Below are 17,090 nucleotides of genomic sequence, written 5' to 3'. Positions count from 1 at the left end.
ACATACATTTCTTCCTGTGTTTCTCTCACAAGTCTTGGTGCCTTCCCTCTTAGCAAGAGCTGTCTTTGCTTGTTTATCTCCATGGTCTAAAGGTGGATTCTTCCCTCTACCAGCTGTTGCTTGTCAGACTGAAGCCTACTCTGCCTGCCCTTTCCAGCTCTTTCCAAGAGCCTTCTCTGGCTGGCTATGCCTACGCCAGTTTGCCTGTGGCTTCTCAGAATGCTGCTCAAAGAGGTTGTGTCCCTCTAGACAAAAAAAACCCCAAAACAGCAGTGTGGGGAAGTAAAAGGCTTTTTATGGCTATGTCTGAAGAAGGGGTTTGCTTTCTCAGAGTAGGTGTCTGCTTTCACAGCTGTGAGGGGGAGAAGCTGGCAAAGCATATGTGAAGTCACACCTTGGGGTGTCATGGGGGCCTCTCACTACTTGCTCTTACGTTCCTGTCTTGACATGACCACAGGCAGTTTTATAAAGTGAAGACAGCGCTAATAACCAACCTCTCTCTGATTTAAGCCTGTAAGTAGCTGTGCTAACTGAGTTAATAAGCAGTACTGTACATGTTGTGCAGGGAAGCAGTCATCTTGATAAGTATCATTAGTGTCTGTGGATGAAAGAGGACTGCAGAATTGTTGTTACTTAGGGCTTGTCAGCCTTGACTTATGGACAGTGTTCCCACCCCTGTGACCAACAGTGTTTCCAGTAATGTTGCCTGCTTTGGTCTGTCCTCTGTCCTTTACTGTCTTCCTCCTCTCACTTTTTTTGTTCAGTGAATCTACTCTATGTTAACATTTCCTCCTTTGTAACCAAATTATCAGAGCCTTATCAGCTTCAGTGCTGCTGTTGTCAGTCTCTAATCAGGCTGCTCTTGGTACTGCTGCGCTTGCTTTTGAAAGCGTAGCAGCTGTTCGTGAAAGGAACCACCTCAAGATTTGCGAGCTGGACTTGTAAAACCCGGCATCCTCAATGGATACAGTAAACTTGAGTTGTTGAAAGTCAGAGAAGGTTAGACGCTGATGTAAACATTTGCTTGCTCCATACCTCAAAGCTTTTGCCCCGCTCTAGGAGAAGTTTGAGAATAAGGTGGGCTGCCATACATGGGTGAGAACAGCAGGCAGAAAGCAAGGGTAGCTGTTGTACAGCCGGCAGGTGGTCCCCTCATGGGGTTTGCTCTTGTAGTCTTGTGCTGTGCAGGTGCAGAGCACAGTGTTCCCCACACCTTTGCACACAGTAGCCTCACGTAGTCTGAATGCAAGACACAACAAGCATGTAATGCCTTCTCCGAGGCGCTTGGCAAGGAGGACAAAGGTAGCAGTGGCGAAATTGTGGGGCTCGTATTGGACAGGGTGGTTCCAACTGCCTACGTGTTGTGCATGTCTTACGCCTGGCCGTGCTGGAGACTGTCTGCAGTCACAAAGGTGTGTTCCTGAAACTGTCCTTCAGCCTTTGCTTTCTCCCTGTGAGCCTTCCTCTGGTGTTACTGCTGACAAACCACAGCCTGTAGAGGTGGTGTGAGTGAAGCCACAGAAACAGTTTTAGCTGGCTGGGTTAGATCATCTTTTCAAAAGCACCTGATAGCTTTGAAAAGCCTGTATTTTGCTTAAGTGGTTTATAGAGTCTGATTTCTTCCAATCCCAGATTCCAGATGTTGTCTGTAGCAGCTGTGAGTGCGAGATGCCTGGGTGGTCAGAGCTCAAAGTGTGCAGAGAGAAATCAGAGAGTCATTCTTGGGGGCTTTAAAGGAGAGAGGAAGAGGCAAAAAGGCCCTGACAAACAGCATGATTTTCACTTCCCCAGTTACCAGTTTCCAAGTGGCAGAATCACACTTCCACTGGGGATGATGTTTCCTGGAAAAGCTGGTGAGTGTACTAGTGCTGCTAATAATGGTAAAAACATCTAACAGCTAAAACTATGAAGTTGTGCTGACAAAATAAGGAGAAACCTTCATAAGGGGATAGAGAAACCTTGGGTGTACTTCTCTCTTAGTGCACTTTGATTGCAAGCATTTCAATTGCTGCATTTTGTTTTTCTCTTTTCTGCTTTCCAGTTTCATTAAAACACTCAGATGTGTTTTAACACTCAGCTGACTTCATCAGGACTGAAATCATAAAGCTCATCACAGCCTAGGTGTCCATATGCAGAAACATCTCTGGGATGTACCGATGGAGACTGCGGAATTGACAGTCTGCTGAAGTTTCCTACTTGATGTGTAAAAATCTTGTTAGGGAGTTTGGTGACCCACTGTTATTTACTTGCTTTCTGTAGAGTGGTTTAATGAAATGCTGGTGACTGATAAGTCTGGGCCGTAGTGTGTTTGTCACTTTCTTGTACCCATTGAAGGCAGTAGCAGTTTTTAAATGGAATTTTTGGCTGTTAAATTAGCCTGCTGTAAGTGCTAATGCTGTTCATGTCACCTTGTTAGATGGTTAATGGGTTGGTGTAATTCATCTCCAAAAGGAGAGAACTCAGCTCCTTTCTTGTAAGTATTAAAGCTTTTCAGTATTCAGAGGACAAAAATACTATGTGTGAAGTTTAGGTTCCTTTTGGTGTCTGACTGAATATTCAGCTGCCTTGTGGATTAAAATGTTGTATCTCACACTTCTCATTTTAGATTTTGGTTGCACAATGCTCAGCCATCCTCAGTGTGGATGTGGACTATGCTAACAAGCATGTCAATACAAAGAAACTGGCTCATCTGTCCTCAGGCTTGCCGGCTGGTAGCTTTTAACCCAGAGGAATTTCTTACCAGCAGTTTTCTCCCTTTCCTGTGTTTCTACCACCATCTTCTTATCTGGGCAAGCTACTAAGACACTTATTTTAAAAAGTCAGTGAGCACTTTCGTAGCAGAAAGCAACAAGATGATGTGCAAATGCTCTGAGTTGCTTATTGTCAAGCTGGGGAGGCAATGAGGAGTTTTGGCCATGTGTCCGAGCAGACTGAAATCGCTTGAAACTCTTCCAAGCCACAGCTTCTCACCAGCAAAGAAATTCAGATTTTGCCACTGGAGGTGTAACCTCGGGGCTGATGGTTTCTCTGTCGTTTTCAGCACCAAAAGCCATCTGGTGCTGTTCCTGGTACCCATATGGCTGAAGGATCTGCCACAGCCTCTAGCAAAAGCCTGTCTTGCAAGCAACTGGAAGCTGTACATAGAAAGGGTGTACCAACTCTCTGATAAACTTACTAGGGGTAGGAAAGCTAATTAGTAATTCACTGCCTTTGCATTCTAATCAGTGCAATATAACTGAGTACTTTGTGCTTCCAGCAGTTGCAGACACTGAAGATCTTGTACAGCTTTCCGACACTGGGGGGACAGAGTGTAAGACCTATTTTTATAAATAGTGAAGCTATGGACTGAAGGTGGGGTTTTCAGGGGTTTTTATTCTTGGCTCAGCTTTACTGCCATTTCCAAACCTTCAGGCTAAGAGCACTGACTGTCAGAAAGCTGAGTTACAGAAACATACAGCACCTGTCCTCAACTTTTTCTGGAGTGTCCATGCGAACCACAGACAGACAGGAAAACACAAGAGCAGTCCTGGGAACCAGGCGTGTCACCATTCAGAGAAGGGCTGTCCTGAAGGCATTTTGTCTGGACCTCATTTTTTGTTCCAATATGTATTTTATGAAAAGATGTAACAAGGTTGAGACTGAAAGAAGTCAAACCTTGATATGTCTGTTTATATTGAGATCGATGAGTTAAAGTGGACAGAAGAGAGAAATGAAAATTGGAACTCCACCAGATGTGAAGAACTGATAAATTACTTCTGAGCATTGGTGCTGTTTTGAGACAGCTGATGGCTTCAGAAAGAAAAGATTGGGTCAGTGTGTACTTCTTGGAACTGGAGTTTTTTGTTTGTTTTCTGAAAGTTTTATGACATGTTGAAACACTCTATTGCATAACTCCTTCAGCCCTTCCCTGTTGCTTTCAGGATTTTGTTCTGCTTAGCTTTGTATATAATTGTGCTTGTTAAGCTCCATTTGACTGGTTTTATTAATCTATTAGTGAAGACATAATACTAAGAATAAACTTCACTCTTTGCACCCTTCATCTCATTGCTGTGATGCATCTTTTCTGAGGAATGAATAATGGTATTGTGATGCTCTGGAAATTAAAACTAATGTATACCAACCGCTCAAACACTTCCTATTTTGATGTGAGGGAGAGGTGGGAGGTCAACAAAGAAGTGATTGTCAGATGTTTTTGATAATACTACCCATGTTAGCAGGGAGACGGTACATTTGGTGGCTTGGCAAGCCTGACAGTGAACTGGGACCCTTGTTGGACTGCCTGGGCAGTCTGTGCCCCCCCGCCCCACCCAGGGAAGGCTGGCTCTTTTCTGTCTCTGGAAAGAGATGTGTGTGAGCATGTAAAACTTACTGTTCGGTGTTTACATTTTTTTCATGACTTTGCAGGCAAGCTGCAATTGACAGGGTCTAGGAATGTGCTGTAGTGAGATGGGCCATACATGTATGTTTCTAAAGGCAAAGACCTTCAGCATATTTTTTTCTGTCTGTGGTCACCCAGTGAGTTCCAGGTGAGGCTGTTCTCTGCTTCTTGGGTGAGCAATGCTGACACTGGAGGCTTTCAGTGACAGGGCAGCCTTTCAAAACAAGCTGGTATTTATTAGTCCCCCGGGATGACACATAGACCAAGGTCAGGTTTGTGTTGCCAAATTAAACTTAAGATGGAGTCTGTGGGGACTGAAGCAACCACTCTGGATTTCTAAACCTGTTGGATGTCCTCTCTGTGTCCCAGTGTCTGAAGCCCTTGCTAGGTAGTCCTTGCTAGAGTGTCCTGGTACCTCAGGGCACTTTTTCTCCAGTTGCAGTACTGCTGTGGTCAGAACTCTGCCTCCTCCAATTCCTGATGCTGATATTTGATCATTGGAGTCTTCTGTCACCTCCTCAAGGTGGTCTGGTGGCTCAGAGCAGCTCACAGTATCACCAATGTCTATATGTATTGTGGCAAATACTGCTTTCCCAGGAAACAGATTAGCTCAGTCATGCCTGCAGGTAGCCAAGCTCAGTCTCCATTATGGATACCCTAGCATCCCATGTTGTCCACATCTGTTGTTTTGTCAGGCTTGTGTTGTCCCCTGGAGTGTTGGGCAGTGTGCAGGGACCAGCTTTGGAAGAAGGGCAGGCTAGTGAATTTGTGACCAGTTTTAAGAGCTCAGGCGCTCTGGATAATGGCCAGTCTCAGTGCATCCTGGCCAGCAAGCTTATAGAAAAGTGGTGGGTTCATCCCTCTCTTCTTTTGATGGTGGGATCCTCTCCAGCAGGAGCTTTAGTTTGGGACCTTCAGGTCCCAGTACAGAAACACGCTTGACTAAACTTAGGTGGTGTGTCAGGCACATTGCAGCGGGTATTTTTTTGTCTTGCTGAATGACTGAGAGAAAGACACCACAGCTGCGTGTCCTGTTGAGATACCTTGTCTGTTGTTTGTGATTGACCTTGACCAGCTCATACAGCTGCTTGTTGTTTAGAGCTCATAGGTAAAAATAGGCTCCCTCAAGTATACATGCAAATTAACATAAAACAAGTCAGCAAGCAGTGCTACAGTTGGATGCTTCTGGGCTCAAGTGTGGAAACTGCATGTGTAAATTGAGTTACCGCCCTCCAAGCCTGTCTGTGTCTTTGCAGAGGGTTGGCAGTGGGACTGGGTGGAATTGTCCTGCTGGGAAGAGCTGCAGGGCAAAGGGCGTTACTAGATGGCAGAGCTAAAGGACGGCTGGATGGTGGGCCCAGTCCTCAAGCCCTCCTACATGTTTGTGTACTTGTTATGCTTATTACTTGTAAACTGCACCTCCATTGCCATTGATTATTTCAAGTGAAACGGAACACTGGCTCAGGTAGCATTTTCCTCTGTTAGAATACATGTTTAAGTAGTTGTCACCTTTCCCTTCCATAACATCCATTAGGCATTCTTCTCCTTCTCGCTTTCTGACTCCCAGACTTAGAAGGCAAGCCCTCCTAGGCGCGCCTTCCTTTTAAGTTCATTTAAGACATTTAGATTGATCAGTATGCAGGTTTTGGTGCCTCGTACATTAATAATTTCTGGATGCCCATGCTGTGGGGTATCATTTTCATAGAATGACATGTAACTACCCTTGCCTCTCATGTTGCAGGCAAGTGAGACTTTAATAAAACTGATCACCGCCTTGTAGCGTACTGGGTGAAATCTTTCTTCATCCACCTGAAGCACTTGTATTTATTCAGGGAAGAAAAAAGACGACCAGCTTTGCTTCTGTATGGCTCGTGTTTTTCCATCAGATATGTGGCATTTCCAGTGTTTTCTTGCAAAACAAGACTTTTTCATGTCCATTTGTAGAAACTCCATGTAATGAATAATATCTTGTTGTTGATGTTGTAAGAGTAGTTGTCAAACCTAGTTCAATTGCCTAACGTGATGTAATGATGAAAAATTAATTGTGGGTGATCTTCCAGAGGACTGAGTGATTTTTTTTTTTTTTTCCCTCTTCTATTCTTCTGCAAGGCCTTTTAGTTTTGCTTCATTTTTACGGGACTTTTTAATGAGTCTCTGACAGTGGCGGTAATAGGTTGATGGGTTCAAACCTGTTCTAAGCTTAGCACCAGGGATGTAACACATACGCTTTCACACATCAAGCAATAAAGCAAAGGGTGGATGGGTTGATTAGTTGTGTGGATGACTTGTCTTCGTTGGACGTGAGAGCTGTGGAAGGTCAAATATGTTTTACAGGGTCTGCCAACTTCTGGGTCCTGGCTGATCCCCACATCAAAACTGAATGAGAAGGCCTCAGATACAGGAGTCTTGTGGTTCCTAAATAACCTGATAGGTTTTCCTGTATCTTGAGGATACATTCTGCCATTGTGCTTGGGGGCATGTACTTGCTTTTCTCCTATGGTTTGCAGACCACGTTTCCAGAAGAGCTCAGCAGCCACATGTTTTCAGTGAAACCTGGTGTTTTCCTCTTGTAGGAAGTGTTTTAAAATTAAATTGGTGATCAGGACACCCATCTTAATGGCTTTGCATACTGGTTTGCCTAAATCTGATGTCTGCATATCACTGTGAGATGAATCCTGTGACCAGAGAAGTTTTCTGTTTTCCTTAGAACAAATCGGAGCCCTGGCTGGGCAGCACATCGTGCACGTGGCCTGTGGAGAGTCTCACAGTGTGGCGCTCAGTGACCAGGGCCAGCTCTTCTCCTGGGGCGCCGGCAGTGATGGACAGTTGGGCCTCACCACTATAGAAGACGCAGTGACAGTACCAAGGTAAATTTTTAGGAGGTTCAGGTTTCCTTAAGGCAGCTCCTTGGAGGCGGTGCATCAAGGGTTGCTCACCTTCCAGAGTGCTGCTTTCACTCAGAGGGGCAGTAATTGGTTACTTCTCACATAGGGATGTAAGGGTGATGCCACCTCCTTTTCCATACTGAACTGGTGCTCCCTGGGACTCAGAAAAGTCCTCAGGAGGTTTGGACAGGACAGGCCTTCTGCCTGTGGGTACCTGGGATACGGAAAAGAAAATCAGGGCATGCTTGGCTTCCTCAATGGAAAATGCCACCGTGTTTTGTACAGAGCAAGGAGGTGCACAAGGGAAGACCCTAAAATAGAAATGCTGTGTGTGATATCCATCTCTATTCCAGTCCCTAGGAAGTCCTCTGAGATAGGAGATACGTTTCAAGAATGGGTAAAAAAAATATATGGCTGTATAAACTGGTTCCTTGGCTCTGAAAGTCTTTTGCAGTGTTGCTTGTTAGCAGCAAAACTACTAAACCAGCTGCCTGCAATTCTGAATAGTGAATGTTGCTCAGAAACTTTAGGGTAGTGCTCAGTTTTCTTAATTAACTTATTTAATGTATCTTGCCTGTGTCAGAGCACTAATAGGATTAAGTGCAAGGATATGTAGATGGTGGCAGTGGCCAGTGGCAGACACCAAGCCTCCTCCATCCAAAGCGGTTCACAGATGATAGAGCTCAGCTTGTCATTGTAATAAAGATAACTGATCTCTTTGTACTTAATAACGTTGTACCGTGCTGCATTAATAATAGATGTAGTCTGTCTCTTATTTGGTCTGCCACTGCAGATCCAATGCAGAGCAGAAGTTTGGGGCATCTATCTAAGGTGGCTGTCATTGTTGAAACAGTATCTAAAGGGAAAGAGTTTCAGTCACCAAACATTAATGTTTGAGCTGAAGGGCTCTGCAGGAAGACATTCCTTAACATGCAGGTGGATCCAATCTAACAGAGAGAGACAGGCTCACATGTGGATGTGATAGTGCCATTTAAAAAAATAACAATTTTGTGAAATAACTTGAACCTTCGACATGCCATTCTTTGTACAAAGCACTGAAGTAATTTTGGTGCTGTAACTCGTAGGAACTGCTTTGTACAAAGCACTGAAGTAATTTTGGTGCTGTAACTCGTAGGAACTGCTAGGCCCCTGACAGCATGAAAAGATCTTGATGCCTGAGAAAGAATAATGAGAGAGACCCCAAGAACCAGCTGTTTTCACCATTTCCAGGTGACTGGATTCAGCAGTAGAGCAGTAAACGTAATTGGAATTAGTAGTCAAATGTCTAAAGATCTCCACAGATTTGCATCTATTATGTATGGATCTGTATCACCTTCAAGACTCCATTCCTCAGTCTCAAAACCATAGGTTATGTGTATGTGTAGAATGAATATCTGAATGGAAATAATAATTTCAATCTAAGGTGATACTGTATTTGTGGACACTTAGTCTAAAATAGTGTCTTCTTACTTAGGTTGATAAAGAAATTGAACCAACAGACGATACTGCAAGTTTCCTGTGGAAATTGGCATTGCCTGGCTTTGGCAGCAGGTACTGTAACATTCATTATTTATTACCAAGATTTGGGCTGTTAATTTGCACAGTGTCCAAGATTGTACATTTCTGTATAATAAACCAAGGACATGCCTGTCCCAGCTGCTTTCAGGCCAAATGGGAGGCTATAAAATGGATCAGATGCCGTGAATGTTGAAGAAGAGCTTTGCCAGTACTGTCACGAAAGAAAATATTGCACACAGGCCACCCGCTGTCTCACTGGTGAATGATGGCAGGAACACTTAAAAGCTTTCCATCTTGATGTCGAAAATGTGTGTAATTAATTTATTTGTGTGAAAATTATCCTTAGCTCTTACTCTTTTATATGCAACATGTGGACCATTCTTTGTTATGCTTTTAAGTTACAGCAGTCTGATGTTGTATTTTGCACTTAGTTGTACGTCTGTTTATTTACCCAGTAGCTTCAAACTGTGCTTTTCTGCATTCTTTCAGCAAAGAATGTCTTGCTTGATTTTTCCATCATGAGGCTTGCATGGGAGTGAAGCCTCCAGCACCGGCTCTTGTTCATTTTGACAAATTTGCTTTTCTATAGACCAGCTTTTACTCACTGTTGTCTTTCTTTCCTTGTTTCAGATGGCCAGTTCTTCACATGGGGGCAGAACAGCTATGGTCAGCTGGGCTTGGGTAAAGAATGTCCCTCCCAAGCCAGTCCACAACGTGTCAAGTCTCTTGATGGGATCCCTTTGGCTCAGGTTGCTGCAGGCGGAGCCCACAGTTTTGCCCTCTCTCTCTCAGGAGCTGTGTTTGGCTGGGGGAAGAACAGCTCAGGACAGCTGGGACTAAGTGATGAACGAGGTATTAAAATTATGCTCCTAGTTGAAAGAAGGATGGACCTTTTTTGGCCTAGTGTCTCTTTTCACACTGACAGTATATTTTTACTGAGCAGATATGTAACCCTTAGCAACTCCTCTTGGGAGGAACCGATGGACTCTACAGGCTTTTCACACTTAGTAGAAAAAGAAACACTTTTTCCCCCTTGTGGACATTAGTGGAAGTGAGGAAGGTCAAAAAGAAAGATCTTTCAAATGTGAGTGTCGCCATACAGACATTGAAGCAAGTGCTCATGTTCTCTCTTCCTCTTCTCAAAAATTTGTTGTCCATATTCTATTTGAAGTTGAGGGCTCTCCCTGCAGAACAGCAAGCTGAACCCATGCCCTTGTTTCCAAACATGTTTTTGACTGGTGAGCAACTGTGTGCTACAAAATGATGACAACACAGAGTGCCTTGGCATTGTAAAATGTTCTATAGTTTATTGGTTGCACAATTTTCCAGATGCACAGGGCAGATGGTCGGTTTTTTTCAGGATGCCATGTTCAGTGAAGCCTAGCCATCAACAGGCTTGAACACAGGTTTATAAATGAGGTGAAGAGTGGGTATGACATTGCCACTGGTCTGAAAAGCCCAGATCTCCCCTGCTTTTTGTTAACACATTCTTAACTTTTTTTGTAAAAGCAAGGGAGAAAAAGATTTTCTTTGGAGCTTCAAATCAACCTCTTAATAGTTTTCTGTGTAGCTGCTGAGTAGCTTTAAATATCTAGCAAGTTACTGAGTGTGGATGTGATACTTACCATACATAGACAATTTATTTTGCATGAGCTAGTACTGAGGTATATATATTTGTAAATGTTCGGTTGCATAATGTAGTAGCATATAAATAATGTATGTTGCAAGAGAAGCATTATCTCACATTTTGTGTACCTGTAATGGAACGATGCATTTTGACAACTCATCCTACCAACTGAGACATCTATTTAAAGCGATTACTCAAAACCAGCCAGTAGTTTGGCAAAGGATGCTCAAATGTTGTATGCATCATTTCACCTTGCTTTACACTTTCAGGAATATGAAACACAACTGTAAGACTTGTTGCATATCTTGTGTTCTCTCAAAAATGCTCCAGGTCTGTTCTCTTGTACTGTATGTAAGCTAGAGCTGATCTTGTAAGAGAGCAGCCATGTTCTTTCCATGTGGACTGGCCGATAAATGCTTCTAATTTCAACAAGCTGCAGTTTATGTGCGAGAGGCTTGCTTTGCCCTGGGGCTAGTCTTAGATGAACGTATAAGGAGCATCTGCTTGTGGGACTGTGTTGGTCAGGGATCATACTCAATACATGACACTGTAGTAAATACTTGGTATTTATGGTACATGAATCATGGCAAGACAGAGTGAATTATACTTAATGAACATGAACAGCAAAGTCTACAAACGTGAGTATTCTGCAGCACTGTTATTTAAACAATTATGCTGTAGAGATAAGAAGTGTTATTCCTGTCAAAGTAAAGATCAGAGTGCTAAAATACAGAACAAAGTAAATGAAAAATGTGCTCATTTCTAAATCTGTGAAAATGTGACCATTTTCCTTTCACAACCTAGAAAAAAGCACCTGTCAGATCCTTGGGTAAGAGTCTTAAAAAATGGAAAACTTCTGTAGGTAGGAACCTCAGGTTTTTTTTTGTTGATATGAAGTAAACATCTGCTCCCCTTAATATCTAACTACTTTGGGGTGCCTATTGAAATGCTCAGCTTTTTTTTTATTTTTACATTAGTAAAACATGTAACCTTGCTTAGTGTGTTCATCCTTGGGAGACTCACATAATTAGAATGTCAGAGTGAAGGAGAAAAACATCGTTTAATGGTTGGCAGAGATTAGCCTTTGCAAGTAGGAAGATCTTCTTCTTAAAGGATGACAAGAGAAGGAAGGCTAGACATTTAAATACACCTTGGGATTCAGCTTGCCATAGGTGTTGTGCTGGGTCTCCCACGTGTTACAATGTTCTGTATTGAAAAGGTCTAAGCAAGTTTCAGAAACAAATGTTTGCAGTTGTCACTGAGGAGTCTGGCTGGAGCATGAGGCTGAGGTGAGCATAGCTAGGCTGCATTCATCATACCTCCCAAACCGCAAATACATGTTGAATTTATACAAGATTCTGAATAATTGCATTCTTGCTCTGGACAATTTTATTTGAGCCAGGACAATTTTTTTAAGAATCTGAGGGGGAAGGCATCAGTGAAGTACTTAAGGATGTGAGTTTTTTCCCCACAGTTGTTAAAGCTTCTACTGCACACATAGACCACATCTGAAAATGAGACTGGTTTTCTCAGACATTTAGATTTGTGTTTATGAAACAGTTCCTTTATTTTCTTTGTCTTTAATGCAGACCGAGAATCCCCTTGTCATGTGAAGCTGTTGCGGTCTCAGAAGGTTGTTTACATCAGCTGTGGAGAGGAACACACAGCAGTTCTGACAAAGGTAAAGACCCTAACCTGGGAACCCTGGCTGCTGTCTCGCCTGCCTAATGGTTTCACATTAGTTTCCTAGGTAATGGTAGAAAAGAGCAGGTTGACTGAACCATGTTCCAACACCAGTAAAATAAACTCAGTGGAAAGTATAGTATTATTATAGTTTATCCTGAGATTCATTGCCAACATGGTCCATTGCTGTCTTTGAAGACAATGAATAGTAAAACTCAGGTGAATTGCTTAAAGAAATCAGCTTTGAGCAAAAAAAAAAAGACAAAACATACATCCATAGGGGTGAAAATAGCATTTTGTTGGAAGATAAAAAGAGAGTGATACTGTGCATCGGAATAAAATGCAAGTCAAAACAAGTGGGTGTTTAAATTAAACATTATAGTTGCTCACAGCGTTTGCAAGAGGTTTTCAGTTCCAAACTGAACCCGCTCAGTTCTTGCCTTGCCTCTGCCACTTCCTAGATGTTGCTTCTTTTTTTTGGTGCCTCAGTGTTTTCCACTGTAAAATGAATTAAACAGTTGGCTTTAGGATTCCTGTGGGAAAAACAGCGTTGTAGAAGATCAGTTCTGTAGAAGGTCTTGTTCAAAGAAAAAAGTCACAGTCTTTTTGATCAGCAGCTGACAGAGATGGGTGTAAAGTATTGTGGAAGTGGATGCTACTCAGCCATATTTAAACCTGCTGGGATTTCAGATTTGTCTGGTGATGGTAGGGGGAAGCTTGTCTAATATACCTAGATAATTCTATTAGTCTCTGATGGGTGGCAAAGTAGCAATTTGGAAGCTGCATTAGTATAACCCAAATTTATTTTCTGAATCCTTTGGAAATCCCCAGCCATCTCTGTCTAAGCTTGGGCTCGTACTGAAACTGGAGTTGGAGAGATACTGATGGGTTATGGGTCCCTAAATGGAGAATATGCTGTTTGATTTGCTAACAGAGTGGAGGGGTGTTCACGTTCGGTGCAGGTTCCTGTGGGCAACTGGGACATGACTCCATGAACGATGAAGTGAACCCCCGAAGAGTTCTTGAGCTAATGGGCAGTGAAGTATCCCAGATCGCTTGTGGCAGGTGAGTCCTACCGGCAGGCAGAAATTTTCTTTGGTGGAGGTTAATGCTGACACCAAGTCTTGTGAATAGGGGGAGGAGTCTTGCTTCTGCATCCTCTGTGTCAAAGCTAGGTTAATTTAAATTTTACTTCCCATGAGAATTTTAAGGCCCTCTAAAGGAAGTTGTTTTTTAATTGAGGTTGTTCCCTGTGCTGTAACTTGGTAAAAGTTTCCTTTCCATCTTAATAATTCAGCAAGACTTTAGAGCAGCAGCCCCTTTTGTAACAAGTTTCCAGCCTCTTTCATGAAAAGAGAGTTAGTAACACTTGTGCTGTGTTGCTGTCTTTTGGTATGTGCAGGCTTAGCCAATGACTAAGCTAGTCCCATCTGTGAGCCTGATACCAGCCGTATGCTGGCACATGCTGCTCTTTGTCACTTCCATCTAAAGCACACCACCCCATAAACTGGTGCCATCAGGTGGCAAAAACTGAGCATTGGTGCTAGTGTAAAGATGCTGCTTTGCACCAGCTTCTGGCCTAGGGGAACTGAGAATAAGTTTTAGGCTGTGTTTGTTTGGTTTTTTTTTTTTTTTTACTCTCTCTTTCTTGTAATTGTTAAACAAGGCCCAAACTTTGTACCTGTCTCTGTTACAGACATCACACTTTAGCCTTTGTGCCTTCTTCAGGAATGATCTATGCATTTGGCTGTGGAACAAGAGGCCAGCTAGGAACGGGGCACACTTGCAATGTTAAGTGTCCCTCTCCGGTGAAGGGTCACTGGGCAGCTCACAATGGGCAACTCTCAGGGAAACCTGGTACGTACGATATGTGATTTGGAGTTGCAAATGGATGTAAATGATTTTGTTTCACCCATGGCTGTCTAAAGACATCTTGACATTGTTCTGTGAAAGTTCCTGAAACAGCAAAAGAAGTCCGTGCTCCTGTCCCAAATGCACTATGGGAATTACTGGGTGACCCTTGCTCTCTCTGTTAATGTGTGCCCTCTCCCTTTCTCTTTTCATGGCAGAACTCAACATCTGATGATTTTGAGCCTTCATGAAATTGTACTAATACTGATTTCTGAGGGCTTTGGTTTCTCTTTAAAACCCCCATTGCAGTTTAAAAATTATAACTTTTCCTTCCTGCCAGGCCCTATATGTCTCTCAAGAGAGTGCTCCAGTACTTGAGTTCCAACTGATTTCAACCTGGCCTTCAAGGGACCCAGGTGCTCCTTATAGTGTAAAACCTGAGACACTGGCAGTGCAAATGCGGGGGAAAAGGCACAGCAGGAACTTGCATTCATCAGCCTCTAACACAACTGCGTTTCTTTCTTCAACAGATGCTTGTAAATATCACATTGTTAAACATATCTTCTCTGGAGGAGACCAAACATTTGTGCTTTGCTCCAAATATGAGGTAAACAAAATTAAGTATCTTCTCAAGTCTGCTCCCCTGTCCCAGCCTTCACAATGCATCTTTTGTTTTTGGCAATATTTCCTGAAAATGAAGGGTTGCTTTGGAGTCCATTCTGCCTTACAGAAGTTACCAGTGATGACAGCTGTTACAGAGAATTACAACTTTTTAGAAGTGGCTGAAAGTTGCCTTCCTTAAGAGGCATGTCAAAGAGCCATTGGGAAGACACTGATTTCAGTTTGATCAGCAGGGAGAGGAGTCCAGTCTCCTTTGCAGATTGGAAACAAGGGGCTGCTTTCCTCCTGAGACACTGGGGTCTGAATATAGGGCCATGGACCATGTGCACTGGGGTTTTGTCAAAATATACTGGATGGAGGGCTGAATGCTGTGTTGGTTTTTCTGCTTCTGTTGTTTTATTTCTTTCAGGAAGTGTTTGATATACACTTCTGAGGCATGGAAATAAGTCTAGAATAAATGTACTAAGCCTGTTATATAAAGTTATATATGGTGGTATTTAAGAGGGCTTTAGTACATTAAGGAAATCATATACATATTTTTTTTTTCCCTCTTTTTAAAAATATATTTGATGATGATCTTGTTTTTTTTCCGTGCCTTTCCTTTTGCACTTCTAAGTAATGCCACAGCTTCCTAACCAAACCTGTTCAGAGACCCTACTAAGGAAGCTATCAGTTATATATAGAAAACAGAGACTGTGAAGAAGAAGGAATTGTTTACAAGGCTTGTTTTTGCTGAAATCTGTATCTTCTCACAGAATTCCTTGCCTGCTGATGATTTCCGGACCATAAATGAAACACGTTACACCTGTTTAATAAATGATGAAACTATAGATGTCTGGAGGCAAAGGCTTTTAGAAAAGAACAGTTCTAATTCTGTCAAGTAGGTATTGTGGCACTGGACAAGCCTTTTGTTGAAAGTTTTATTTAAATAATTTTGTTGGCTTCCGTGCCATGCTTTCACTTGAAATTTAGCAGCCTTTTTAAGTGTGGTTCTTGGTCATATTCAAGGGGAGGACAGTTGCCAGTCCCAATGCTGCCAGGTTAGAACTTACGAGCAAAACCAGAAGAATTTGAGGCTGCCTCAGAGCTTTGCAAATGGTGGGTGGGAAATGGATTTTAAAGTTATCCTTCGTTGTGTGCTTAGAGTTCATGAAAAGCAGCAAGAACTTGGGAGCAGACTGATTAAATTCCTTCCCTTGTGTGCCTGCCATATAGGTGGAAAGGAGGCACTGCTAACATCCCTCCTTTCAAAGAGGGATGTTACATGACCCTGAATGAGCCACTTACCCTCTGTGCCTCTGAAGGGGTGATCCTGACATTGTTTCCCATAGAAGGAAGGGAAGAGAGCTGAAGAGATTTACTGGGACATCTGTTCATAACCTCTATCTCTATTTTCTTTTGTCTTCCTGCTGCAAACAGCAATGTTGTTCAGATACTGTCTTCAGCTGCCTGCTGGAATGGAAGCTTCTTGGAGAAGAAGTAAGTGTCAAACAGAGTCCAGAAGTGTGGCTTTCCCTTGAGGCAGACTGGAATCCCTTTACTTCACTCACTGCTGCAGTGGGATTTGATTTTTCTGATCAGACAGGAGACGGGTCAGAGAGTGTCCACTAAAGAGGTGGATGGTCAGCACTGGGTAAGGAAGGCAAATGGTCTGAGGAAGTGCCTGATGAGTGTACTCTAAGTGGCACAGATTCCGTGGAGTTGTCACAACTGTTATTTTTCCTTATGAAATGAATATCAACATCTTTAAAAGACAGGGATAGAAACACAACATTAAGGGAAGTCAGTGATGACAGGTATCTGAATAGTCTCTTACCCAGCTGAGCCAACTGGTGGGTGTGAAGGTATACTTCAACACAGGCTGCTCAAGAAAAATACATCTAGGGCAGCAGGCTTTCTTTTAGGTGACATCAGTTGTGGAAAGTTTTGTGCTCCTGCTTATAAAAGTAGGAATTCGAAATGGGTGTAAGCAACAATAGGTGGTGACAAGATTGTAATATGCATAGCTGAGTCAAAGGCTGTGGGTTGGGAAGGATTGTGTTGGCTGTGTCTGTAAATGATGGGGAGGTAACAGCAGAAGATGAGGAGGAGGAAATTTTTTTTATGGTGATATGATGAGTAAGTGACCTGTAAGTAGGTGAAGAAAAACTCAGTTACGATGAGTAATCTCTGAGCAATAATTTCCAAGAGCAACTTGAAAAAGAAAACAATTTACTCATTATTGTTGCATTTTTCTGCTTATCCAATGGTTTCTTCTTTAGTGTTGTGACAAGGCAGTGTGTTGCTGCATCAGAAGAGTTGTGTCATATTGGTTTAAAACACTTGTTGAGATATCCAAGTTGAGTTACTGTAAATAGTTCCACGTCTCCTTTGAATGTGGAAATGAGTGGAGTTTATGACTTCATCTCCCCAATGCGGTTCTCTTGCCACTTTAATGATGTCTTGGCTAATGCAGGACTTAACTTCTACAGAAAATCTTTGACCAAATAAATTATAAAATTTGAAGCCACCATGCACTGAAGTGAGG

At 42.7% G+C, this 17,090-nt stretch overlaps 1 protein-coding gene across 7 annotated transcripts in view; it reads left to right on the top strand.

Annotated features, from left to right (window-relative positions):
* HERC3 (HECT and RLD domain containing E3 ubiquitin protein ligase 3) overlaps positions 1–17,090 on the top strand; it is a 56,174-nt gene that overhangs the window by 16,093 nt on the left and 22,991 nt on the right. For all 7 annotated transcript variants that reach the window (XR_015258414.1, XM_086746541.1, XM_086746537.1 and 4 more), the window contains 9 exons: positions 7,086–7,245; positions 8,738–8,814; positions 9,412–9,633; positions 11,998–12,089; positions 13,026–13,156; positions 13,788–13,948; positions 14,473–14,549; positions 15,319–15,443; positions 15,983–16,042. Coding sequence is in view for 6 of the 7 variants with exons in the window: in XM_086746541.1 (XP_086602667.1) it covers positions 7,086–7,245; positions 8,738–8,814; positions 9,412–9,633; positions 11,998–12,089; positions 13,026–13,156; positions 13,788–13,948; positions 14,473–14,549; positions 15,319–15,443; positions 15,983–16,042 (1,105 nt within the window). In the remaining variant the exon portion in view is untranslated. The remainder of the gene's footprint in view (positions 1–7,085; positions 7,246–8,737; positions 8,815–9,411; positions 9,634–11,997; positions 12,090–13,025; positions 13,157–13,787; positions 13,949–14,472; positions 14,550–15,318; positions 15,444–15,982; positions 16,043–17,090) is intronic.

Source organism: Chlamydotis macqueenii, chromosome 4, assembly GCF_036417535.1.
Source record: "Chlamydotis macqueenii isolate bChlMac1 chromosome 4, bChlMac1.mat, whole genome shotgun sequence".
In the NCBI taxonomy this organism is placed as follows: Eukaryota; Metazoa; Chordata; class Aves; order Otidiformes; family Otididae; genus Chlamydotis; species Chlamydotis macqueenii.
This window is presented reverse-complemented; position numbering and strand designations above follow the sequence as displayed.